This window comes from Haemaphysalis longicornis, unplaced genomic scaffold (genome assembly GCF_048455015.1).
Source record: "Haemaphysalis longicornis isolate Haplotype H1 unplaced genomic scaffold, Haemaphysalis longicornis Haplotype H1 scaffold_9, whole genome shotgun sequence".
NCBI lineage: Eukaryota > Metazoa > Arthropoda > Arachnida > Ixodida > Ixodidae > Haemaphysalis > Haemaphysalis longicornis.
Window position 1 is genome coordinate 124,747,941 of NW_027526460.1, and position 26,003 is coordinate 124,773,943.

The window sequence follows — 26,003 nt, forward strand, 5'->3', positions numbered from 1 at the left end:
ACAAAAAAGGGTAACATTTTTTTTCTTTTTCGTCGTACATGGCGCTTCTAAATATTAACTGACAAATTAATCTTTTTGGAGGTTCAATTTATAATAACAAAACAAATTTCACGACCTTCTACAGTAATATTGTAGCTTTTTTGAAGCCAGAGGCAGCTTGTAAGCCTGTTCATGAGCCATGCCAAGGATAAGTGGAACGTGCCTGCCCGGTACATGACGGAACGCTCGCTGAAGCGCGGCTCCCCTAGACAGTGGCGCCAGATTTCCCTCTAGTATATATTAATATGAAATTTTATGGCGATCGCATCCCATCTGACGTAAAAAATGTTTTACTGGCTAGTTTGATCGATGAAATTTCGTCCCTGTACCTACTCTGAGCGTGGACAGAAGTGTCGTCCACACACAAGCGCAAACCCATGTGTGTTTTCTGGCGCAGAGAATCCGAGCCGTCATTTCCACGCTTGACGTATGCATGGTCTTACGCAATAAACGTGTCGTGGTGTCTTCGCTGTAGTTGGAGCTGATGTCTTCAGGGGCCCGCTTTTGCGCTGTTGTCGAAAGCTGAAGTCGAAAAGCGGTGGGGAATCTGTGGTTACGAAACTTCTGTATTCAATGAGGTAGCCCCTTTGGGAAGACTGCATAGGACGCACAGGTGAACGGTCGGTGCCTTCAAGTGGAACACACCCGTAATTTGACAGCGTCTGCGCATGCCTCCTGGCGAGGAGTGTGATGAGGAAGTATACACCTTTCCAATCAAAACCACATAGACGCCGCCATTTTGGACTGATTCATGCGTGCGTATAAAAAAGTGCTAAGAGTGTTACTTCAAGAATCGTCTGCGCATTCTCTACAGCAGTCCAGAAAGTAGGCGGTTGTGTCCTGCTTATCTGAAATAAAAAGGTGTATAGACGGCGAAAATACGACGGTTCTATCTAATGACACTGCACAATGAACGACCCGCCGCTGCGGCTGAGTGTCTGAGGAGTAGTGCTGCTGACCCCATGCAAGGTCTCCGATCTCGCACGTTTTTTTCATGGAGGCGAAAGCGAAAACACCGCGTGTGTCGAAGATACTCGTGTAGTCAAAATTGGTCGCTGCTCTCCCCTGCGCCGCACCACTGCCCCACTACACCACATACACTCCTGAAAATTACGTCGGGGCGTTAAACCGACACTTCATTTTAGTATTACGTAATAGATAGCTTGCACGGACGTCAGCTTAGCTACCATGTTTGAGACCCACAAACACGGCGAAAAGCTGCACACTTATACGGGATAGTGGGTGCATGATGCTACTTAGAAAAAACAGCGCCAAAAAACGATGCTACAGTGTTTGTCTTTACTCCCTGTCGTATCGTTTTTTGGCGCTGTTTTTTATATGTAGCTGCACACTTATATGGTGCTCTTAGCTTTGGGAAGGCTGAAAAAGCTAGAAGTGGGTCACAAGAAAGGGTTGTGATGAAATCATGGGCAAGCTATGTATAAAGGCCACATGGACGTGTGTGCGGGTTTCAGTTTACTGGACATGCAACGGCGCGCGCCCGATGCGCAGAACCCTATTCCATCCGGCCTCGCATCGGCACTACGCATGCGCTCGATGAGACGAGAGCGCGCAAGCAAGTCCAGCCCGCCAGCTCAGCCTGGTCTGCGCCGCGCATGGTCTGGGACGATACCGTTCGTGCTCTGGAGACTACTGAAAGGAAACTGAGACTGAGACATAATTTCAAGCGGGAACAGCAAAGTTAGCACATGTGCTGCGACCGGCGCCATGTCGGTGCTTTGCCCTCTCGGTGTCGTGCGCAGTGCGCGCGCTGTCACGTCTGTCTACGGCACCAGGCGCAAACGCGACAGATACGCGAAGACCAGCAAATGCGGCATACTGATGGCGGGGCTTTCAAAGTGAGTGCAGGAATGTGGCTTCTAAGTTTGCAGCGACACTGAGCTTTGCGCTGTGTATACGCGACTACCCTTGGCACAGATACCGTTGACCACGTGTCCTGGTCTATTGGTTCAGCACGTTTTTGGAGACCGTTTCATTGTGGAGTTCCGGGCTATCGCATCTTCCTTCGCAAGTTGGCACTTAAACATAGGCTTGGGCATTTCTAAATACAGCACGGCGACACTTCGACGAAAATGCTCGCGCTGATAACCCTAGCCCATTGTCTAGCCGCCTTGAAATCATTTTTTTTTCTTTGACATTCACTGGACGAGCGATAGTCGCTTCCGTTTGTTTGCACTGCTTGGTCACCTGTGTTGGTGCCACGCGGACTGACTTCACACCCAGTTTTCGTATGTTCGTATCTGTCTCTGGAGTAAGTGTCTTGACTATTTTCAAAAAGAGAATAACGGTTGCATTTTTTGCAGGAACACGCGGGTCGTACTGCTGGCGTGTTCGTCAAAGGCGGCGAAAAGACCAACTGTGCTACAAGGAGCTCGCGGTCGGTGCTCCTACAATGGCGGCAGCGAAGTCACTCTTGCTGCAAGAAGTGAGTACGATTGTGAATGTATTATCTAGCTTTGCTGCCAATGGCGAGAGAGCAATGCAAGGGAAAGAACCAGGCATGAGAATGCAATCACGTGCTGGGCGTGTGCCATGAAGCAGAGAAACTGGCGCTGTGCGTTTAGAGGGCGTACGACACCTAAAGAGGGCGCGCTGTTCCGCCGTGGCAGCGCCACCATCGGCCGCCCTGTTGTCCCGTGGAAGAGAAGGGCGCCACAGACGCCTACTAGACAGGCATTTGCAATGGCGGATAATATAATTCATCAAGCTGAAGTTCTCTGTATTGGCTGCTCTGGATTTTTTTAGGGCCAATGGGGAAACCGTATGGGATTTTTCAAGAGCAAGCACGTTTCTGACACATCTAGATAAAGCGCCGCCGCACAGAACTGCTCTGTCAAAGGTTGCTTGCATGCATCAATCAAGCGTAAACCCCGTAAACAAGGAGCATTCTGGTGTTTCAATTCAAGATTTCAACCATTTTTACTTAAATTTAGTGCTTTACAAACCAATCGTAGTGCAACCTGTCAAGCAAGAGCCCGTGGGACAAAAAATTCTGTGATAAAAGGAAACCTTAGCGCATGCTGGTTCGTTCTTGCGTTCCCCGCACTTCTGAACCGAAAATAGGTGGAACCAAACCAAACCAAACCAAACATATGTGGGAATAAAGTGCAAAAGGGCAATGGAATCAAATGCCGCTTCTGTTAGGGACACCGAAGTTATTTGTAAATATTGTTAGATGACTTGCGCGAATTGTAGTCTGGAATCCCTATGTTTCGACCACTACGGGTGCGTTTACGCGACTTTATTTAGTAGACAAATCAATTCGAAAATGCCGTCCTCCTCTCTGCATCCTCTTTGCCGATGTGATATGACGTTTTGTATGAAGCTTACTACAGCAGGCTTGGCGTGACTGAGCTACTGCGAGGCTCGCCGACAGAGTCAGTTGGCTGGTCGCCGGAGGATCAATTGTCGTAATTTGTTCGCTTTGTTAAAACGAAGCCGCGACACGATCTGTGCCTGAAAGAGTGTGCCCTTAGCTTGTTGGTTTGGGGACTGTATTCAACATCTTAAGTCAGTCTGTAAAGTAAAAGTAACTCCACATAAGCTCACATTCGACGCTTCCCTGACTGGTACGCTAGCAGCAAATCTAAGGCTAATTGAAGGCTGGTGAAGACTTAGCGAAGGTAATATAGATACTAAGAAAATACAATCAACGGAAACTTTCATTGTAAAGCGTACAACGACGTTACGGGGGGCACGTCTTGCGCTAGGTGAACTAGCACAGCGGTCAGCAGCACGACCATGCATTGGCGATCACTTTTCGTGCCTAAAGAATGTAGTCGGTCGAGATAAGCTATTCGTGGCAATTTGGGGGCCGCTTGCTGCTCATGCGTTAGTCAAGAAAGGCTAGTCACCTAAGCTTCTGGAAATGCTGAAACTAAAAAATAACGGAAGCTCACACTACCGCGTTAGACTTGAAGGTAGCGAAGCTGTACGCAACCTACACGACCATCACGAAGGTTTACGCCCATGATTGCAGCCGATTTGCTTCTTCGCTGCTGCAACGACCTTTACTCCATCCTTGTTGCTTTAAGGGAGCCAAGAAGACAAAACACAAGTTCGGTTCATTCAAAAGATTGCCTCGTTAGAATCAAACTGACGCCACTTTTAACGTAAACTCCGCTCGTATGAGCAATATAATTAGGGAAAAAGGGAATGGCCATGCGACCCACTAGCTCATTTCCCGCAACAGAACCTATGATGTCATACCAGCCAGCTCTGCGATTGGCGGAGGCCGGCAAAAGCAAACGCAAATTAGGCAGAGCTTATCAGCTTACCGAACGAGCTATTTGCGCTTAAATTTAGCGCACATTCTTTTCATATCAGTAAGAATGGTGGGCGAAACAGTGGAAGTTACAAAAGCACACGTAAACATAGAAGTACCGCTGCGTACTGCTGTTGTTACTGCGCCCACTATGCTTGGTTTAGCTGCACAGGACTGCGGGGCTTTGGGGTTGTCTCAGACGACATTGGCCGATTGACGCGAGCAACGGTGTCTTACGTGACCATATTTGTCGAGCGAGCACTATGTTTCACGAAACGATTATTTTATCTCAGGAGAAAAACAAGCCAGGTCAAAACCAAACCCCAAGGCAGAAAACGGCTTGCAACGGTATGGTGGCGCCCTCTAGGTTCAGTAACAGTAAGCAAGGCTTCGGAATCGGCTGCACAGCGGTCGGTTTCTGGGATGTCATTGCGGACCACAAAAACACACGTTTAGCGGGAAAATCGAAACTTTAACCTAAATTGATTAATTTCTCAGTGAATAAAGCATCGTTTGTATCCGGACAATCGCTTCGGGCACTATAAAACACGAAATCTTTTGAATTAAACAAGCTTGTATTTTGTCGTCATGGCTCCTTTAAGTGTGACCCTCTTTATTTTTTTGAAAGTGAAAATCATTGGACATCACCTTGGAGGGGCGTATGCTATGACGTGTCTTTCTCGTTCCGAGTAAGTGTTTCCATGATTAGGGCGAACGCTGGAATTCGTTTTGCTAATTTTAACCAATATCCATAAGTGGGTATGCTTAGCTTGACAAACGTACGCCGGGGACGCTGGGCGGTCGCAGCGAGGCACGCGCACACAAGCTCTAGGCATTTTCTTCGTTTGTTAACTGCTTGGCGGACGCTGCGAGGCCCGCGCTCGCATGCGTGCGCTCGGTAATTTCTTGGTATTTTAAACTGCGGGTACGAATAATTACGATTCGCTAAACAGCTTCGCTGTAATCTTTTGCCTGCTGCGTAGGACTTGGCCGAGTAGCCCGGAGCACTCGGTTCAGTGTGTCGCAATGAGTAAGTTCGAATACCCGACAGGACTTGTTTTTTAGTTGATTTTTTGTACTTTGGTACAATTTTCTATACTGAATTTACCATTTTGCGCTGCAACCTTCATTGCTCCACGTGCGAGTTGGCAGACTGCGTGCAAACCGTCACTAACGCACTGGCGAGGTGACGATGGCGTATTGTTGACATAAGCACCGACTCCTTGCGGGCACAGTGCCGAATCAGCGGACTCTCGGCTTTCTGCTAACACGCCTATTACGCCAGAGGGACGAGCCAGGAGAGCTCTGAAGGTGAGAGCGGAACGCCTCGCAGTTTAGCGTGTCCGATGACGCAGAGATCGTTCTAGCCACAGGCACAGCGTACGCCTCCACTAGTTAATGCTAATATTCTAAGCGGGCGAGGCAAGCTTACCTGACCCATTCTACAGCTAACAACATGGCCGAAGCGCGGCATGGCGACTTGTATAATATTGAGAATGTCCAACCAACGATACCGTTGGATGCGGAGCATATTGCGTGGAACCGAAACAGAATCTGGTTTGAACTCCAATCATGGATATCATCCAATCTCATAGCGAGTCGAACGGGCCACTGCTGTTGCTTGGGCCACCGCAGATGTCGCTTGGGATATTCTCTTCTTTCATGAGGGAGCGGCGCGCGGACCGGATTTATTATATAGAGCAGATGAAGTGGAGAGGAGGAGATGAGAGAGACACGCATGCGCGCTTATCGTGCAGCTTCGGTGATGAGTAGCGCGCTCGCTATCGCACGGCCGGCGTGGAGAGGGAGAGAGGAGGAGCAGCGCGCGCGAAATCGCACAGCTGGCGTGGAGAGGGGGAGAGGAGGAGAAGCGCGCGCGCTATCGCACAGCTGGTGGGGAGAGGGGGAGAGGTGCGGACGGACGGATGACGGACGACGGACGACGGAGCCGAAAGCAAAAGATGCTTTGCAACTAAAACCACCGTCAATGGACGGGCTGCAGGGTCGGCCTATCGTTGTCGGTTGCGCTCGGCGTCACTGGCCCCAACTTTCGCAGTGTTGGCGGAATGGCGGCGGCAGGCAAACTCCCGCCGCTGTTCGCGGCGCCGTTATTTGAACACGGCGTCCCCTTTTTTCCTTGCTTCTCACATTGCGTGCGTGCGCACGCTCGTAGGCTGCGCTCCGTCACATCCGCGCTGCGAAAGAATCAGACTTACCTTCTCCACTTGCTCCCTCAAACTTCGCACATGCGTACTGTACGCCGGTGTCCACGTAGTTTCTACAAATATATCGTTTACAATACCTATCTGCTATCTACTGTTTGACGAAGGCCTGTGCCATTGACGTCCAAGAGCTTCATCGGGCTATACTCGAGTTCATCATGAAGCAATTAATAATGAAGCTACGTTCATTTCTTAGTACCTTTTTGGAAAACTTTCATAACCGCAGTGTACAAGAAAATTGGGACATATAATCGGCTGCCGTTTCAAACTTGTCAAACAAATATATTCCCGTTCGCGCAATAACGACGACTCAAGACTCCCCTTGGTTTAACGCATACCTAAAGCGCCTATCGAACAAATAAAAAAGCGGTTATACAGGTCTGCCGAAAAGTCTGGCAATAAGGTTCGCTGGAATGGCTGCAAGCTCGCGTCTAAACACTATGAACAGCACTAAAAACGCCAAAAATTCATTACTTACAAAACGTGTTGCCATTTATGCTCACAACCGACACTAAAAAATTTAGGCGCACAATAAACCCTAAAGGCGATGACGCAGTCACCTTAGAAGACGCTAGTGGAAATCAAATTCATTCTGATTCATGTGCTAACGTTCTAAATGATGTTTTTTTCTCACTTTTCTGTTGACGTAACCCATGTTTTACCTAATGCAGAACACTTTCACTGTCCCGTTATGTCTCCAATATTTATTGAGTCAAGTCGTGTTGAAGCGATAATTAGATCCTTAAAATCTTCAGCTGGTGGTTCTGACCAAATTAACCGGAACTTCTTAAAGAGCACGCGTATTTATTGGTCGATTATACTAAAAATGATCTTTCAACAGTCACTCGACCAAGGTTGCTTGCCCGCTGAATGGAAGATCGGGATGGTGATTCCATTTCACAAAGCTGGTAACCGCCATTACCAACTTAATTACCGACCTATATCACTTACCAGTATGCCGTGCAAAATATTGGAACACATCTCATTTTCGAACCTTGTAGGCTTTCTTGAATCTATTTCATTTCTTACCCAAGCACAACATGGCTTCCGAAAAACCTACTCCCGTGTGACCCAACTGGCATCTTTCACACACAAACTGAACATTATACTGGATCGCTCTTCCCAGACCGACTGCAAATTTTTAGATTTCTCTAAAGCGTTCGATAAAGTTTTTCACTCCTTATTAATGCACAAACTACGCCAACTGAACCTTGACGAGAAATTACTAACTTGTATGGGATTCTTTCTTAACGATCGTTCTCAGTATGTTACAGCTAACAGTGTGAATAGCTGCCACACTGCTGTCCGTTCCGGAGTGCCTGGTCCTCTCGTTTTTCTTATTTATGTTAATGAATTACCTGCATGCCTTTCTTCTCATGCACACTTATTTGCTGGCGACTGTGTAATATTCCTGGAATTAACTACCGATTCCGACTTAACTGCTGTCCAAACTGACCTTACTGCTTGGTGTCAAAAATGGTTAATCAACGTCAACAAGTGTAAAGTTATAAGAGTGTCTAGAACAAATAATCCACTCCCCACCTACTATCTCAATAATCTTGCATTGGATGCCGTTTATAGCTATAATTACCTAGGTTTACATATAACCAGCAATTTAAACTGGGCAATCCGCGCTGAACATAAAATCTCTAAAGCAAAACGAATGCTTGGGTACCTACGTCGCAACTTTGCTAAAGCTTATTCTTCCTTAAAACTTGCCCTCTACAAAACACTCATTCGCCCTAAATTGGAATACGCTGCCTCTGTTTAGTATCCTGTACATACCAATCTAATTCACTCAGTCGAAATGGTTCAAAATAATTCTGCCCGCTTTATTCTTTCTAACTATAACCGCACCGCCAGCATATATATAACGGTAGTGAAATATAGTCTGAATCTTCCATCTTTGGCATCTCGGCGTCAAATTCTTCGACTGTGTCTTTTCCACAACATATATCACCACCCTCATTTACACAATGAACTTATAGCACCACCAGAATATATTTCGCTCCTCTAGATCATCGTCACAAGGCCGGAGTACCATTATGCAGAACAAGGTCAGAGTACCATTATGCAGAACAAGCGGCGGCTACGTGTCATTTCTACCACGCACGAGCATCGAGTGTAATCACCTTCCCGCATCAATTACAACCATCCGTGATCACGAATCGTTTAAAAACGCTATCAGCTAATATTTTATAAGTGTAGAGCCACATCACTGTAATAACTACATATCAACTGCTGTTCTTTTTGTATATATTTTTACGTGTATTAATTAGCCACTCCCCTCTGTAATACCCCCAGGTCCTGCGGGTATACCAATACAAGAAATGAAATGAAAAATTTCCACCAAATTTTCTTTATTCATCCCTTATTCGAGTTAACGCCCTCCCCTACTTCTGGCTCCTACTCGCGAAACCAGGGGTGGTTGTTTGGCTGATTGCCATTTCGGGACGGTTTGAAAATTTAGGTTTGTGTCGGGCACAACACGTTTGGCGTATATTTCACTTTTGGAGTTGCGGGTATAAATGTTCATATTTCGGTGAGCAGAGTCAGTCCGTTTTAAATATTTTAAATCTTATTAGCATTTGAAACATATGTTTTTTTTACATTGGGCTTGCAAATGGTCCCCGAGAACCCCAGTGTCTTCTGGGAAAGCCTACAACCTCCTATAAAGATAAGGCATGAGAAATTCATTCTCGTTTTGCACTTTCTCTACCTTTGGGGCCCGGTTTTAGAAGATGCAGCGTTCTATTCGTTTCGCCTGCAAATCATCGCGATTTGCACGGGATCCTGCGGAGCCGGCGGCACTTCCTCCGGTCTGGTACCAACAAAACAACCGTGCTGTAAATCACGCCTTCAGAATTTTTATATGCTTTTCAGCCTTTTGTATGGGCAAAAGGATACGCACACGCGAAATCTGGTTGTGGTAAGCATCAAACGTGAACCTAGAGCAAGGGAGCAGCAGTTTAGAGCCCAAGTGAAGCAGACGAAAAATGCGAGAGTCGCGAAGCCAGCGTCACGATGGTGATGATGATGTATCATTGATAGCGGTATCCTCTTTGTAGCGTGGTGATGACGCGTCATCTTCAGATGACGCAGACGGCTTTTTCATCGCTGCCCGTGGTCACTCTCGCCGCCAAGTTTCACACTGTAAAGTGACTGCCCCCGCATTTGCCCTAAGCAGTCACAATGTTTTCATGCTCTTTTTCTTAGGTACTATCTTGATCACAGTTAGGGTGAACATGGGAGCGCGTGTCATTCCGTGCACGGGAGCCGCTTGTCGTCGTTCCGGCTAACTTTGCACGCGCATGATACAGCCTCGTTGCAAACGAACTGCGCATGCCTGCGAAGTTACCCGGAACGCCGACAGGCAGCTCCCGCGCACGGAATGACACGCGCTCCCATGTTCACCCTAACTGTGATCAAGATAGTACCATAGTCCACATCGTCCGTGGATTGTTTAAAAAGGTGTACTGACGAAATTTATTCTAAAGGTATGCAAAATGAAAACGCAAAATCAAGAGACTCTCACGTCATTTATTTTTTCTCTAACTGCAGAAAAAGGACCGGGATGCTGCTTGCGCCCTGGAGAACTTTGCCAGGTATTTGTCCGGAGGCAAGCCGAACGTGTTCGACAGTTTCTACCAGGCAAAGCGCATGCTGGAGCTCGGCGACCGCCGCTTCCGGGCCGGCGGCAACGAATCCTTGTTCGACGCCTGCACGCAGAGCGACGAGGAGGCTTGCTGGGCTTTCAAACTTCACCCAAGGATCAACGCTGTCATCAACCCGAGAGGAATGGAAATGCTGCCGCTACACAAGGACGGCTTCGTCGTGCAGACCTTGGACAATTGCTCGGACATCCTGCTGGGACCCAAGGACCTCTACTCGCTGTGCCTTTGCCTCTGGATATTGCATCACCGGTGCATTTCCAAAGTAGTCTTGGACGTGTCAGTCGTCGCTCGCTACCACTCAGCGGCTTTCTGGAAGATTCTGCTTGTGGGCTCCGAGCGGCTGGATTCTGTAGAGCTGCGAGGGTTCGTCGGCACGCCCGAACGTTTTGCACTCCAACCCTGCGTGTATGGCGCCGACGGGCTCACGGAGCTGATTTTAGTCGATTTCACGTTTTCATCCGTTCTAGTCGAGCAGCTTTGTCGCCTCTTGGACCACAACAAGGGCCTCAGAGTTCTCGTCCTGCGGAACGTCGTGCTGGACACAACATATGGGTGGCTAACAAGAATCGCGGAAAGCACCGCCTCGGAAGCAAGCGACGTGGGAGAAGATAATGCGTCTAATGAGGGGAGGAGTGATTCAGTGGCGGCCCATGCAGGATCTGTCTCTGACGAGCTTTCTGAGGAGGATAATACCGCTAGTGAGGTCAGTTCTTGCTCGGAGTGTTGCGATGATCAAGAAAGCGTTGATGCTGATACTGAAATCGCCGACAAGGCCGCGAGTACGGAGCCTTACCCAGGGGTCATTCATGATTGGACGCCGCTTTTGAGCCGTCTCCAAGACTACGCGAGTCTTACTGATCTGGAAGTAAGTGGCATTCGAGCCTGCGTGTACACGTCCCTTTCCGTGCTTGCCAGCGTCCTCTTGGCGAACAGCACGCTGAAGAATCTGGCGGTGCAGGTCTGCTTGCCGAAACACGACCCCGCCGCCGAGTGGGTCGCTTTCACCGAAGCGGTGGGGCAGAACAAAGGACTCGAATCGCTCAGTTTCGCCTCGTCAACGTTTGGGAGCGATCCGGAGGCTGCTGTGGCCGCGCTGCGTGCCGCTTTGGAGGAGAACGTCACTCTGCGGAAGCTTTCGATGGAAGACTGCGGACTGTCCTCCTCGAACGTGTTGTTACTCCTGGGCTGCTTGGAACGAAACACCACGCTGGAAGAGTTGCACGTTGATCCCTTTCACGACGAGGATTTTCTGGTCAAGCTGCGGGAGACGTACAAGTTTAAGGGCCGCATCTTGTTCGCCCAGAAGTCGGCCTTTGGCGAGGTGATCAGAAAGACAGCTTTTGAGAAGGAGTCCGCTGGAGAAATGAACTTCCTGTTTACGCGCCCGGAGGAGGTGATTCCCATGCTAGCTGTCTTGTCGCGCGCTCGCGAAACCCTCACGGATCTTTCGTTCGAGGGGAAAGTCCCCATCAGCGACCACGGCGGCCGGCTTCTGGCGAGCATCATTCCCAAGTGCCGCCTACTGGAGAAAGTGTCGCTCCTGTTTCCGTCGGGCGTGGTCCCCGTCCTCTTCTTGCTGGAGGCGCTGACACAGTCGGAGTCCGTCTACTGTCTGGTTCTCGGTGGTGGCTGGCAGCTGACGGAGAGAGTCGGCCAGTCGTTCGAGCACATGCTCCGCACGAACACCAACATAAGGGAGCTGACCATCATCCAGCCCAACCGCACGGGATTCGAAGATCTGAAGAAGCACTTGCGGGTGGGCATGCAGAAGAACGGCTTGGTGAGCAAGCTGAGGCTGCTCTACGACGTGGATCGGAAGGAGTCGCGCGACTACGAGCTGATGCGAATGCTGCAGCGCAACAGGATTGTCGAGAAGAGGTTGGAGGATATGGCGTCGAGGGTGCGCGGCGACCCGGGATGCTTGTCTAGCACACCCAACCTCGACGTCGAGTACTACACGACCCGGCTCGGCTTGAACGCTTCGAACCCCGCCTACGCGGGGCTCGAAGCTCAGCTGGAAATGTCCAAGAAGTTACGGCAGGACATGATTGACCTCGCAGGACGGTTCAGCAAGATGCTGGCGAAGTAGGAAGAACAATCGGAATTGCACCTCGAGGCTGCACCTTTTTTTGTTTCGGCCCACAAATCAATAGCAGCTGTTCCTCTGTCCAATCCGCGCCGCTTTGTATACGTTGATCCCGGACTCGTGCACGCAACGAGTGCAACGCACTGAAGGCGGAGTTGTTTAAAACTACTTTTTTTTACTCGTGCGGTGATTACGGGTTTGTTTCATATCGATCAAGATCCTCCATAAGGCTACTTCTGCAATTCAAAATAATGAACATGTGGCGTTACCTACGGTTACCGTCCTTTGTAAGGGACTCAGAAAGAAATAGTCTGCATCAAACGCCAGTGTTTGGTTGACGAATAAGAGTGGGTGATCTTATTTCTGACAAAAATTGCCTTTGCAAGCCATTTGCGAAATTGGGTCGCCCACTCTGCCAACACATCCATTTCGTTATTTGTTTGGTTTCTTTCGAGTGCTAAGAGATTCATCGGCGCCTGCATACTGTAAGTATGTCGGGAAGATGGCGTTAGAAAATTATGTGTGAATGTTTGGTTAGTGTCTCTCTAGTCACATTTCCCTTTCCGGAAAGTGTTCTGGACAATGTGCTGGGTCCTTTGTCCCTAACTAGAAAATGTGCAAGACTGCGTCGGTTTTTTACTTCGTTTTCTTGGACGCAGAGTGTGCGAATGGCGTTGTGTGTTTACCTTCAAGTCACAACACGCGCCTTCAAAGCACGGGCATGTTTATATTGGTTTAATATGTCGTTGGCGTTGTTCGTTCTTTTGTTTCCTGAATGAAAGCACCTGTTTAATGTTCAAATCACTTGTCGGAGCGACAAACCGTCTGCTTCCACGTCCATTCGCTCTTTCAATAAAGGGCTTTTAAAAAACTACCTCTGTTTCCTCTCGTCTTCTATGCGTAGCTTGGTCTTCACGCAGCGGAAGGATCAGTAGTTCTTGTATCAGATCTTTTCAACTGTACCTTATGATTTTTGCTACCAGCAAAGATAACACAAAATGGTGTACCCTTTATGACTGCATCCTTGATGCCCGTCGATGTCTGGCGACGGCTCTGGGCAGGGGCGGATCCAGAGAGGCTTCCAAGGGGGGGCTCCCACAGTATAAAAAAAAAGTATGTGTGCGCATGTATGTGTTTGTGTGTGTATGTGTGCGTGGGGCCGCGGGGGAGGGGGGGGGGGCAGGCTGGTTGTTAGCTTTTTGGATTAGACCACTCCACACCTCAATTTTTTGGAGTGGTCTCAGTAGAGTGGTCTCAAAGAACGAAAATACACGGGTCAAACAATACACAAAAGCGGCGCAATGTTACTAGACTTTTCAGAAGAAATAGCTTTATGCGGTCAGCTCAGCGTGTCTAAAAAGGTGTCAATAAAATTGTGGGAGCAAACTAAACGCATTGGGGGTATGCCATAGCGGAGAACCGAGAATTAATTTAAACAACCTTCAACATACAACTTTAAACCACCTTCAACCTACAACTAAAATATCAGTTGCCTAGTACTACTTATCACGGCTGCGGATATTGGTCACTGCGTAGGTAATAAGAATTGACAGTATTTTTTCTTGAGTGAGTGAGTGAGTGAGTGAACAACTTTAACGGAGCTTCAAATAAAGAATGGTGCGCGCAGGCACCAGATGGGGTGGTTCCCTATTCGCGGGACCCATATGTGTCCAGTAATTCTTCTCCTCGAGCCACCAGCTGTTGCTGAATGGTGAGGTCAGAGCTGGACAGTAAGGTCTCCCATCGCTCGAGCGGGTTGGAATTGGGGGAGGGAGGAAGGGTGTAGGGGGGTGTCTTGAGTTTTTTGCACTCCCCAATAATGTGCGCGAGAGTACCGTCTCCCCGGCAGAATGGACATGTGTTGTCGTGTTCTGCAGGGTACATTTTGTGCAGAAGCGCCGGGTGTGCGAGCGACCCTGCCTGTAAGCGGCGCAATATCGTCTGCAGCCGTCTGCTCAGTTGCTTGTGTGGCTTTGGAAGCCTCGTTCTACTTTCTTTGTATAGGCGGACGATCTCCTTATAACTCGTGACGGGGTGTGGTTGCTCTTCCTCGGCCCGGATGGCTAGTTCTCGGGCATAGTGGTCGGCGGTGACGTTGCCTTCCACGAGCGAGTGAGCCGGGACCCACACGAGCTCGGTGACTCGTCCCGGTGTTGTGGGATGTCTCTCGAGTATAGTTGCTGCCGCAGAGGAGACGATCCCCTTCCGATAGCTTGCGTACGCTTTCTTGGAGTCGGTAACCACCGTGCTGACCTCCGGCATGGCTAGGGCCAGCGCTATGGCTACCTCTTCTGCCACGGTGGGGTCCGTAGTCTTCACCGACGCGCAGGTCAAGAAGTTTGAAACATGGGGGAAACATCTCGCAGAGCTACATCAAACAAAAAAGCAGTCGTTTTTTATGCTTCTTTATTTATTTTGCATCATAACAAAAAATCGCGTCGGTCCGTACACTTCCAACAAGAACCACGGAGGGCTATCATAATTGTTATAGCGGCATAACACTGCTACTTTGAGGATGTCATACAATTCACTCAAATGAAGAAAAAACATATATGATGCACTCGTGAACTTCAAATGAGAGACATTATTTACACAAGTGGAGTTCTGCGCATATTTATAAGAGAGAGGTATGAAAAGACAAGTGCTGACGCCATACATCAACATATTTGAAAATAAAAGCATGTTTAAAACCGGACACCTTTCACTTAACATAAAAAAAAACCTAACTGGAGAGGTTTTGTTCAACTTTTAGAAGTCACTGTCAGACTCACATAGAAAATAGCAGCCCTCGCTTCCCACCGTGGGCAAAACGTTCAATGACTCGGCGAACGTCAAGACAAATGTCCCGATGAGTCGCCAGCAAAGCGAGAACTAGCAGCCGCTCCTCGCCCATGGTCGATCAGATCCAAGTTTTCAGCCTACGTAGCGTAGAGAAGCTTCTTTCAGCTGTCGCCACGTCGACTACCTTACACACCACCAACTGGCCAACGCTAAATCAAGTGTATGCAGAATAAAAACTTTTTACACTTCTCGTTGGTAACTAGTACACATCTCGCATGGTGCACAAACGGCTTCGCGTCTACAGATACACATATCTTGTACATGGCGTTGAGCCTGCAATCCAATGCTAAAGATTGGAATCACTGCTGCACCAAAAAGTAAACTTCACTAACCGTAGTAAATTATTTCTTTTGCAGTGCGCAGCCAGAAGTGGCGAAGACCGGAGATGCCGAGCGGAACGCGTTCCGCTCCCCGCTAGCAGACGACGCTCGCTTTCCTAGCGCAACTCGCAACCGCAGCGCCGCGGTGGCGAGAGTCGCGGCCGGCCGCCTTCTCTCCACGGCCGCGGCGGGGAGATACGGAACTGAAACTAAAGCGCGGCAAACTGTTCGCATGGCGACGCAGTGAAACATCCCCCTCGCGAGGGGCACGATCAAATGCAGAGCATTTCCGGGGGCGCACGACGTTAAGTAGTTTGCGTTACGTTAATGTTGTTTCACTTGTGGCAACTGCTGACGAGAGAGCGCTCGTCAGCAGTAAAATTCGCAGCCTCGGCGCACGTTGAGTCCGAGAGAGGGGAGAGAGTGTCCTTGAAACGTGCCTGGGCGCGCTATCGAATGTTGATCGCGCCGATAGCGAAACGTCTGAGCCGGGCATGTCGAGGCGAGCGATACGGACAACTACGGACGCCAAGAACGGGTGACATTGTGAGTTAAAGAAATGCTCTGCATTTAAAAAAAACTTAACTGGAGAGGTTTTGTTCAACTTTTAGAAGTCACTGTCAGACTAACATAGAAAATAGCAGCCTGCGCTTCCCACCGTAGGCAAAACGTCCGATGACTCGGCTAACGTCAAGAGAAATGTCCCGATGAGTCGCCAGCAAAGCGAGACCTAGCAGCCGCTCCTCGCCCATGGTCGATGGGATCCAAGTTTTCAGCCTACGTAGCGTAGAGAAGCTTCTTTCGGCTGTCGCCACGCTGATCGGTAGCGCCGCAAGCACTTGCAGAAGAACGTGAAGTGTCGGAAACATATCCTTGTCGCAAGAGTTGAAGGCTTCGAGAGCCGTCGACGGAATACGCGTCCCACTTTGACTGAGCTGTACTTGTTCGCAAGGCTGCTACAAACTAAGCGATCCAGTGCGGTGTTGGTGGCATTTACCGAAGCAAGCAGCAAAGTAAACAGTTGAAATATATCGAGCGTCGCAGATGGAAATCTTTCAACGATGTCGGAAAGGACGTTATCCAAGAGGGGTACGTAGACAGTTTGTCTGAAGTAGGCTTCAATATCGCTTGCGGGCAGGCTTTGGCAGTGGGCTTGTCTTTTTGGCACACGTTGCAAGCGAAATGCGGTTCCGAGCTCTTCGGCAAGAGTTGTGGCCTCGAGGAAAAGGTTACCAAATCCGCTTTGGCTAGTCCTGCGCTTCTCGCTCAGCAGAGATAGAGTGTCTTGCACGGCGCCCTGGGCCGTCTGAAGATCTATTGAAGTCTTCTGAAATGCTTTGCTTAGTGGATAGGTGTGTGCCAATAAATTAGCTAACACCACCAGAGCTACTATGAAGTGACTGTCCGAAATCGCAGTTAGGAGTGTAGCCTTAGATGCGCTTTGCCGCTCCCTCCAGTGGCTGATCTTTTCCAGTGCTTCGCCAATCTTTGGGAGAGCTGCGTGGAACTCCTGAACACTTTGATGAAGCTCGACCCATCGGGTTTCACAGAGGCCTGGGAGCTGCTTACCCAGTGTTTGCTTGAGAACTAGATTTCTTTTGGAGGACGCCGTGAAGAAAGCAGTGACTTCCTTGATTACACCGACAGCATTCCTTACGGCTTGTACTTCGTTCGACTTAGCAATCGATAAGTTGATTGATTGATTGATTGATTGATTGTGGGGTTTAACGCGCCGACGCAACGCAGACGATGAGGCGCGCCGTAGTGGAGGGCTCCGGATTAATTTTGACCACCTGGGGATCTTTATCGTGCGCCGAAATCTCGTACACACGGGCGTTTTTGCTTTTCGCCTCCATCAGAAAAGCGGCCGCCGCGGCCGGGAATCGAACCCGCGACCTCGTGCTCAGCAGCGCAACGCCTTAGCCACTGAGCCACCGCGGCGGGTAATCGATAAGTTCAGCGCGTGGTTGTAACAGGGGCATCTTGCAGCGTTCGTCGCTTCTTTTCGAACCTCCGTCACTGCTCCGTTTGCTTCAGACACCATTGTACTGCAGCCATCGGTACCGATTCCGACGCAATTTTTCGGATTCAAACCGTGACTTCTGAGGATGGCTGGAACGGTGCGCCCTGCATCTTGACCTGTGACGGTAGGCTCGCTCACCGTTTCTTGATCACTTTCTTCGGGGCGTTTGTTGGTTGCTTGTCGCAGAGATACGAACTGGAGGAAGTCCTCGCGAAGCATGCCATCATGCACATAGCGCAGTACGAGTGCCAGTCGTGACTCGTGGGCCACGTCTGTAGTTTCATCAAACATAATGCTGTACAGGATCGAGTCTTGCACCCTTTTAATAATGATAGCGCTTATTTCCGCTCCGCAGCAGGATATCAGCTCAGAAGAAAACCAGAGAGGTGTTCTTCGAGCTCCTTGTCTCCGCTCTCCATCCGGAAACGCAAGAGCTCTCTGAAATTGCCTTCGTTCACGACGGTGGAGGAGGTACGAATCTCGGTGTCGTGCATCAACGTGCCGTCATCTCTGTGACCGCGCAGGGGGATGTTTTGTCGCCCCAAGAAAATGATCGACTTGATGATTGGCTCCAGTTTTTTCCTATTTGCATTCACTAATGCCAAGCGATGGGCGCTAACCTGATTCTCAACACTCTTTTCTGGGGTGGTGATACGCTGCAAAAACTCCTTCCCAGAGCTCATGGCAGCTACGTGATAGCCTTTTTCAGCGTGCGCTGTCGACTACCATCTTTTCCAAGGAGATTCTTGAACTGTGTTAAGGGCGTTGACACAAGCTGCTGAAGTGATACCGTCTTTTGTTTACCTCCTACGTGTCCTGGGACGAAGAGAGAACAATACTTGCAGTAAAGTCCCCTGTCGACGTCTGAAAGGACAAGCCATTCGAACTTCTCCAAGTGATCGTGTGTAGGATGACTTCGGAGCTCTTTCCCATTCTTTTTGTGAAGCGAAAAAGGAACTGCATAGTCTTTTGGGGGCTTCCAGTGATTCTGCAGCAACAACTTCCTTGTATAGTCATCAATGGGCTTGCCAATATGGCTGCCGAGATCGTTAAGCGCCCCTTGGTTTTTCGCCGCCATCTGAACGACAGGAGATGTTGCAGCCAGTTCGGCAATATCATTGTCGCAAGCAGCCGGAGAACAGGGGCACCGCAATGTAGAGTCATTATCAAAGTCTATATGTCTAACTGAGGAAACAACACAGCATGGCGAAGAAACAATGGGCTGTGAACTTATCCCGCTAGATTCATGCACATTTTGCATAGGCGTCGCATGATGTGATGCGCAATCCACGGTGTCGGAAGCACCAATGCGATGACTTGGTGTCACCGGTAGAGAAGGTTGGCCCGCAACTTCATCAGATGTTTTAGCCATCCGCTTAAAAAAGTTGTCGATCGTTTTCGGCGCTGGTCTTTTTTTCCCTTGAGGAGGAGTACCACCTGCCTGTTGAGAAAGCGCGAGCATATTTTAAAAATACGGATTGTAGGATTGCTCGTGTTATTTCACCTATCAGAAATATTGGCCAGCTGGTAAATGTAGCATGCATTCACTAAGAAACATATTCGGGTAGTGTTTATAAAGTGTGACGACTACTATTGCAAGTTGTCGTATGTAAGGTAAGATGAGCGTGTCCGACCAACACTTCTATCTTGTTCACAATTTTCTACGTTAATGTCGTTTTTGAGTGGGAGGGATTCACTGTCAGTGCGGTTCGTTGGAACTGGAATTCGTGCTGTATACATTTCACCTTGGTACAAGCAAGAATAAGGGCATATACCGCTAACCAACTAGATTCTTTCTAAACAAAGAAAAACAACAGACGCACAGATACGTATGACAGTATTACAAATATGGTTATGTGTGTTCTAAAAAAATGTACACATCAAAAGCGTTCCGCTTCAGACAAACATGGGACAATCGCATCAGACAAACATGGGACTGCCGACTTTGCGGTTGCCGTGTGCTGCTGCTGGTTATTATGGGAATACCTTGGTTTCTGCAGTACAACGTCATAAAATTTTCTGTGGAATAGTTCTGACAAAAAAGTCCGAAGACCGAAGCACTTCTCACGGGTCGTGAATGTGAAAGTAGGAATGTCCAGCTGAACGCCTGATACCCCTCGCGTTGTCGAGGGGCTTTGTGACCTTGCTGTATGGGATTCGTTGCTTTGCTCTCCGCCTTAACGCTTTCAAATGGCTCCGCGATCTGCCTTCTACGCGCTGCGCCGTTGCTCGGTCCTGCAGTTCGAGAGTTGACGACGGTGCTGCCTTTCGTCGCTTGTCTATTCTCCCGTTGGACTCCGTTATTCCACTCCCTTCATCCGCGATGTGCAGCGTGGACAAACACCCTTCGCTACTGCTGCGTTTCAGCTCGCGCTATAAAAGGCCTCGTGGTATGGAACCCGCTTAAAATAGCTATGTTTCTGCGACAGACGGTGTCAGCCTCGCTGCGCGCATCGTCTACCACCACGCTCTTTTACACAGAAGAGAAGACAGACTAGTTCCTCAACATGAGAAAGAAAAAGAGCGGGGAGAAATGGCTTTATGTTCCAAGCAAGTTAAATTGGAAACAACTGATGGCGGTGGCGGATCGATCAACCAGAAGTACTAGTTGCATCCCCGGCAGCGAGCTGCCCGGAGCGCCGTCCCGCTTCGTAATGCTGGAGATCAGGGGAATGGGTCAGTTCGGCTTCCACAACACGGTTACGCAGACGCGGCCAAATACTAGAAAACCCGGCCTCCTCGACTGTATCCCAATGCAACACGCTACCACCACTACCACGGAGCACTTCGTCACGGCATCCAAATGCAACACGCTACCACGGAGCACTTCGTCACTGGCGTCCCCCTAGCTAGAATGACCTAGAACACAGAGGGGTTCAAACGCCCATACTTTCAATACATCAAAAGTGAAGCAAAAAGCCGGTAAAAATCGTTAGGGGCGCTGCCATCAAAAAGACTTCAAAATGTGACGCAGTGGTAGAATACTCGCTTCACACGCGAAAGGAAGGGGTTCGATTCCCATCAGCGCCGAAGTGTTGTAGTTCTCTTTTCTTTTAGTTTTTCTTTTTAATGTTCGCGAGGCCGCCGGACATACCCGGCGCCTGTAGACGGCAGTCTGCTGTCCGCGTCATTGCTGCTGCTTCGCTTAGCTTTACGTAGAGGTTCCACGCTTTTCTTTTTCTAGCCTACCTATCTCTTTTATCACCCCCTTTCTCCTCTCTAACCTATCATCCCCCCTCCTCTACCCGCACTGGGTTGTATGCAGGTGAGCCCCCAGTTGGGCTCAAAAATATCCCCAGTGCACTTCCTTTCTTTTTCACCCGAATCACCTAGTAGTAGTAGTTTTTAATGTCCGCGAAGCCTTGGGTAACTTCGCTAAAGGGTTACTATATAGACTTTGTTGTGGTTCTAACTCGGACGATCCTCCTCACGCGGCTGCCGTGTAGACTGCGTCGGCGTGAGAGGTAGGCAAGAGACAAAGGCAACCGATGCCAACCTCCCAACCTGGCAACCTCCCTTCGGGTTTATTCCCAAAACCCTCCTCTAGCTGGCCCCGTCTTCTCGGTCATCGACGGGTCCCGCGTTGCTCGAGCGGCCGGCGTCGTTCGACTCCGCCGCTACTGCTGGACGATGGTCGGTCCAGGCTGCTGGGGAAGACGCCGGGTCGCTCCGCCGCCGCACGCCGTGTTGTCCTCGCTCGGAGCGGCGGCCTCCCCGCCGAAGCGACTCCAAGCTCCCCGCTCCCAAGCGCGCCGGTGGAGCCATCTCGCGACGCGCAAGCGAACCCCTCAATTCTTGCCGTCTTGTTGCGCAATCCGGCGCAAGCCGCGCGGCCCTCCGAGCGCTCCCGCGTACCGAGTCGGGATCGCGGGCAGCCACAATTCCCACAACCTTTAGTATTTATTTTCTTTCAGCACGGCATCCACAGACAATCGCGGGCAAATTTGTAGTTTGCGATTAAAAAAAACAGCACCGCAATTTCCTTAGCAACGAACACGTCATATACACATTTATGCCTATATATCATGTACACATATACACATTTACATAAAAGTTCATACAAATATTATTGTAGGAAACTATGCCTATACATGCTTTTGTTCTAAGCAACGTCACATTTGCTGAATCTTCGCCTTATAAGTGTGTGTTCATGCACCAAGGTGCTAGTTATAGCCCGGCCGCGCTTTTCACCAAACGTTAAAAACCGAGTGTAGATTAGGCGAAGAAATATATTTGGCGAACTGATGCGCTGCCGGTGCATATTTTGGCCGAGAGGACTACTCGCTTCATACCCGGTTTTTTATATGTATGCGCTGTCTTCAAGCCACGGGGTGCATTATCCTTCGTGCAACGGCTCTGCGTCGCAGAGGTGATGTAGCAGACGACGGGAGTTGTTGGTGGCCGCCGCATGGCGGCGCCGCCACCGGAAGAATACAGGAAATTTCTCTTCAATTTCGCAGTAGCAATAACAAAGTGCAATTATTTATATAAATATTTATTTGCTTGCTTATACTTTTATATAATTTTATATTTGTTTGTTTGTTTGCTTGTTTTTTTTTCTAAATTATTCACGCAGAAGTTGAAGTTGCCACTTACCACCGCGTGGCGGCGAGACGATCGCGAGACTTCAGGGAATTCCCCTGTCGTTACCCAGTTTTTGATTCATTTTTGGCAGCTCGTTTGAACCACTCTGTGTTCTAGTTCACTGTACCCTAGCCATTCGTTGGCGGAAGTAAACGGACGCGGACTGAACATCACCGACTCACGGGTCGCTGTGGGAATTCTAATGACACGAATAATGTAAGGAGCCCTAGGAGGATTCTGTGAGGCCCTCCAGAGGGCGCTCAACATCAAATGAACGCCTGGACCCGAAGGACCTCTGGATAACGAGGTGTACAATTATGCAAATTCACAAGTTTTGCTTGTCGTATGTCTACTTCTCGGCAGCTTGCTTGGTGACTCCTCCATCGCCCGCAAAACCGCGCTTACTCTTTGGAATACGCCAGAGATTTATAACGCCCGCCTGTACTTGCTCGAACCCGACCTGCAGCGCCACTTACCGACTAACATGCCACGCTCGGATGCCACCTTACTGTGCCGCCTGTGGATAGGAGTTGCTTTCACCAAAGCTTACTACTATCGGCATGACTGACAGCCCTGCTTGTCACGTGTGTGCCACGGAAGAGACAATAGAACACCTCTTGTGTCACTGTGCCCGGTTTGCAACGCAGAGACTGCACCTGCCAACCGCACTCCGGAAACTCGACAACCAGCCATTAACTACGCAGACTGTTTTGTTTCACAGGCGTTGCCCATCACAGTCCCAAAAAGCCACAAAAGCATTACTTCGTTTTGTAAAGGACACAGACTTGTCTGAACGATTGTAGAGACACTGTGTACCATTGTTCATTCGCCATTCGGTTAGTTTACCTGTTCAGTTTAGGCTTTATTATCCGCCCATTGTTTTGTTTTTATAGTTACCTTTAATTTTGCTTTTCTTGCTCCTCAAGCTCTAGTCCCTGTCTCTTCAATACCCTTTCTTTCTCTTTAAATTTCTCCCTCCCCACTTCCGAGCCGTACGGTAGCCAACCGGATTGTAACCTGGTTAACCTCCCGGTCGTTCATGCACTGTTTTATCCTTCCTTCCTTCGTTCCTTCGCTTTGAGCTGTGGCTCTATGAGGTTAGGGGGGGGGGGGGGAGTTGATTCAACGAAGAACTAAATATTTAACTGTCTCGTTTTGCGGGTTCCTAGATTTAATCATCCGCAGTAATAAATTAAGGCTAATTACGGTAGGATTATTGAGGGTCGACACTCTTTGCGTATCAATAGGATCTTGACATCGATAGTTACAGCGAGCGACGACAAGGCGAGCCCCTAAAGTGTTCTGCACTTTAAAAAACGTGTTCGCAGGTGGCATAGCATCGTTTCATATACCATCCCCGCACACCGACCGCTTAGTTGATGTCATTTGGGGGAAGTAAGCTTCCAAGAGGACTGACAGGTGTCTGGATGGTGTTCTTATCTCCGCCCCGCACGCGGACGATATCAATAGAGATAGCGAAATAACTTTATCGGGCCGGGATGGGGTAAGGGATGGGGTAGGCTGAAAGTCCCTTCCCTCCGTCTTCACCCGTCGGCCAGGAGCTCCTGCTCCTTGGCGGCGGCCTCGGCCGTCCGGACAGCCCAAGACTGAGACTACCCCTACAAAGATAGGGTTACGCACAACCCGAAGAACGTGGCAGAAAGATTGCCTGCGGTGTTTTCTGCTCCACAAAAGCTTGGGCGCCTGTTCGCGCACATTTCTGGCGAGCCTAAAACAAATACGTCGAAAAGAAGCATGCCAAGCCTTTCGTGCCCTGTATATACCCTCCGGAGACCCTGGATGCATTTGGGTGCACAAATTTATTCTAAACTTTCAAAATAAGTATGTAGAATTATGAAAGTGACAAGAGTTTTTCCAATAGCCCTCACAGTTTCAGCTCAAAGGGATGTCCAATATATTGGACACTGGGATGCTACCAGGACTTTTTCCCCCTGAGCGCATGTAATGACGTACAGGAGATACTGCGCCCAGAGTCGTTCTCAAAGATGTTTTATTAACTCCAGAGGATATAGGACATAAAAAGAGCATTCGACTGCTGAAAAAATTTTTCGCTCTTGTGTGCACTTCGTGCGGGCCATTTCAGAACAGCTTCTATCCTTTGTAATGGAGAAAAAAAGTCGACATTTGGTGGGGAAGAACTTTGTTTTCATGTGGCAACCCTGTCGTCTGTAACGAGAAGCATTGGGAGTGTCTGCCAGCCGTAAGAAAAGGCTCGTGCTCTTTTGTTGGGGCTTTCTAGCTGGACATAGTCGAGCCATGTTTGATGGCGGATACCACTAGGCTTGTTCCTCATTCTCCGTTTCGTCCTGCTTCCTCCCTGGGGAAGCGAGAGTCTGAGCAACAGATTGGCAAAACTTCGCAAAATTGCTTCAGCTGTCTCATCAGACACGCAAGGCCGGTCTCCTAAAGAAAAGTGGTTGATTTCTCTGTCATTGGAATCAGTAAAACACGAAAGTGAAATGTGCAGCGAAATCTGCAGCTGAGGATGACTTTTGGGTCGCCGGCTGTCTTGTAGGTGTGCTTGACGAGCGACGTCCTGCTGGCGGGTAGCTTCGGCAAAGGTGTACGTACTGACGTCATTAGGGAGTTTTAGAATAGGGGGCCCCAACGCTCTGGGGCCCCCAAGCGTCTTGGGGCGTCGTACTGCGCATGCGCAGAACCCAAGCCGTCCTTGGGGTTTTGGGTTTGCGTTTAGCGCGCACGCTATTGTGCTGAAATAGCGGGCGCCCCAAAGCTGGAGTCTGCGTTCTTGCGTCGCTCTCGCAGCCAGCGAGACTGCGCGTGACCATGGCTGAAGCGAAACCTGCGGCTCGTTCCTCGACTCACCCGATCAACCACGACGATCGCTGAGCTTAATTTGTTGATTCCGCGCGTCGTTCTCTAGGTATGGATAAAGCAGGTAATCGTGAAGCGTTTTCTGCCTTCAGAAACAGTCCGCGCACACGCCGGCCGTGCCTGCCAGCTCGGCACGCCCAGCGGCTCGAACCGGCGCAGACCACGGTAGCAACCGCTTGTCGCTGCTCTTCCGAATCAATCTGATCGCTAAAAAGAAACTCCACAAGCGAGAAAGTAAATGTTAGTGTGTTGAAAAATTGTGCTAGGGCTTGTTTTCAGGGCTTATTTTAAAAGCGGCGATCAGATATCTGACCCGATGCTAAGCCTACGCGGACCGGCCGCGGACGTTCGGCAATCCGACCGATCGCCGCGGCGCGCGGTGCGCGGAGCGGCCGAGAGATGGCACTACCTGCGCGGAAGCATCGAAACAGGCAATACAGATGTCTTGGTCCCCGATCGCTGAAACGGCAGTTATAGCTGAAATACACTTCCACATGCGAGAAAGGGGATGATAGTGTGGTGAAAAGTTGTGTTACGGATTGTCATTCGCAGTTGCGCAGATAGCGGCGATCAAATTTCCGCCAGGACGGTAAGCCTAAAGTTCCCATCACCCGAGCCCACGCCCGAGCCGAGCTGAGCAGCGCAAGCCGGTTGCGGGCTGTCGGGGGCGCCCCTCTTCTAAAACTCTCCGCGCGAGAGCGCCTTGCGTTTGGGTTCCCCTAACTTCTTGGGGGCCCCCAACGCCGGCTTCCCTTATTCTAAAACTGCCTATTTCCGTGGCGGATATAACGTGAGTGAAATCTTGGGGTATCGCGGCATAAAACACTTTCGTGTTAAAATATAAAACACGTAGACGGACAACCCTAAGTATGACGTACTTTTTATCGCTGAAGGTTGCTTCCCCGGAAGAAGACCCTGTGTGCAGGGGTGCACCCTTTAAGGCCGCTTGCTTCGTTGTACTGGCGTCACTTCCGTGACGGATATGACGTCAGCGACGTCTTGGTGTACCCGGGAATAAAAGACTTTCGTCTTAAAAAAGACACGCGATTTCGCCCACAAGCCGCTAAATACCA

The 26,003-nt window shown here is 49.5% G+C and overlaps 1 protein-coding gene across 2 annotated transcripts in view; it reads left to right on the forward strand.

The window, feature by feature from the left end:
- The window catches only part of LOC144151951 (uncharacterized), a 32,458-nt gene extending 19,279 nt beyond the window's left edge, over positions 1-13,179 (forward strand). Inside the window, exons 1-3 of one of the 2 annotated variants that reach the window (XM_077683136.1) lie at positions 1,571-1,898; positions 2,364-2,485; positions 10,108-13,179. In XM_077683136.1, the coding sequence (XP_077539262.1) occupies positions 2,453-2,485; positions 10,108-12,309 (2,235 nt within the window). In that variant the 5' untranslated portion in view covers positions 1,571-1,898; positions 2,364-2,452 and the 3' untranslated portion in view covers positions 12,310-13,179. Of the gene's footprint in view, positions 1-1,570; positions 1,899-2,363; positions 2,486-10,107 lie in introns of those variants that run through there. The other variant, XM_077683135.1, reaches the window with a different exon arrangement.
- The last annotated feature ends 12,824 nt before the right edge of the window (positions 13,180-26,003 follow it).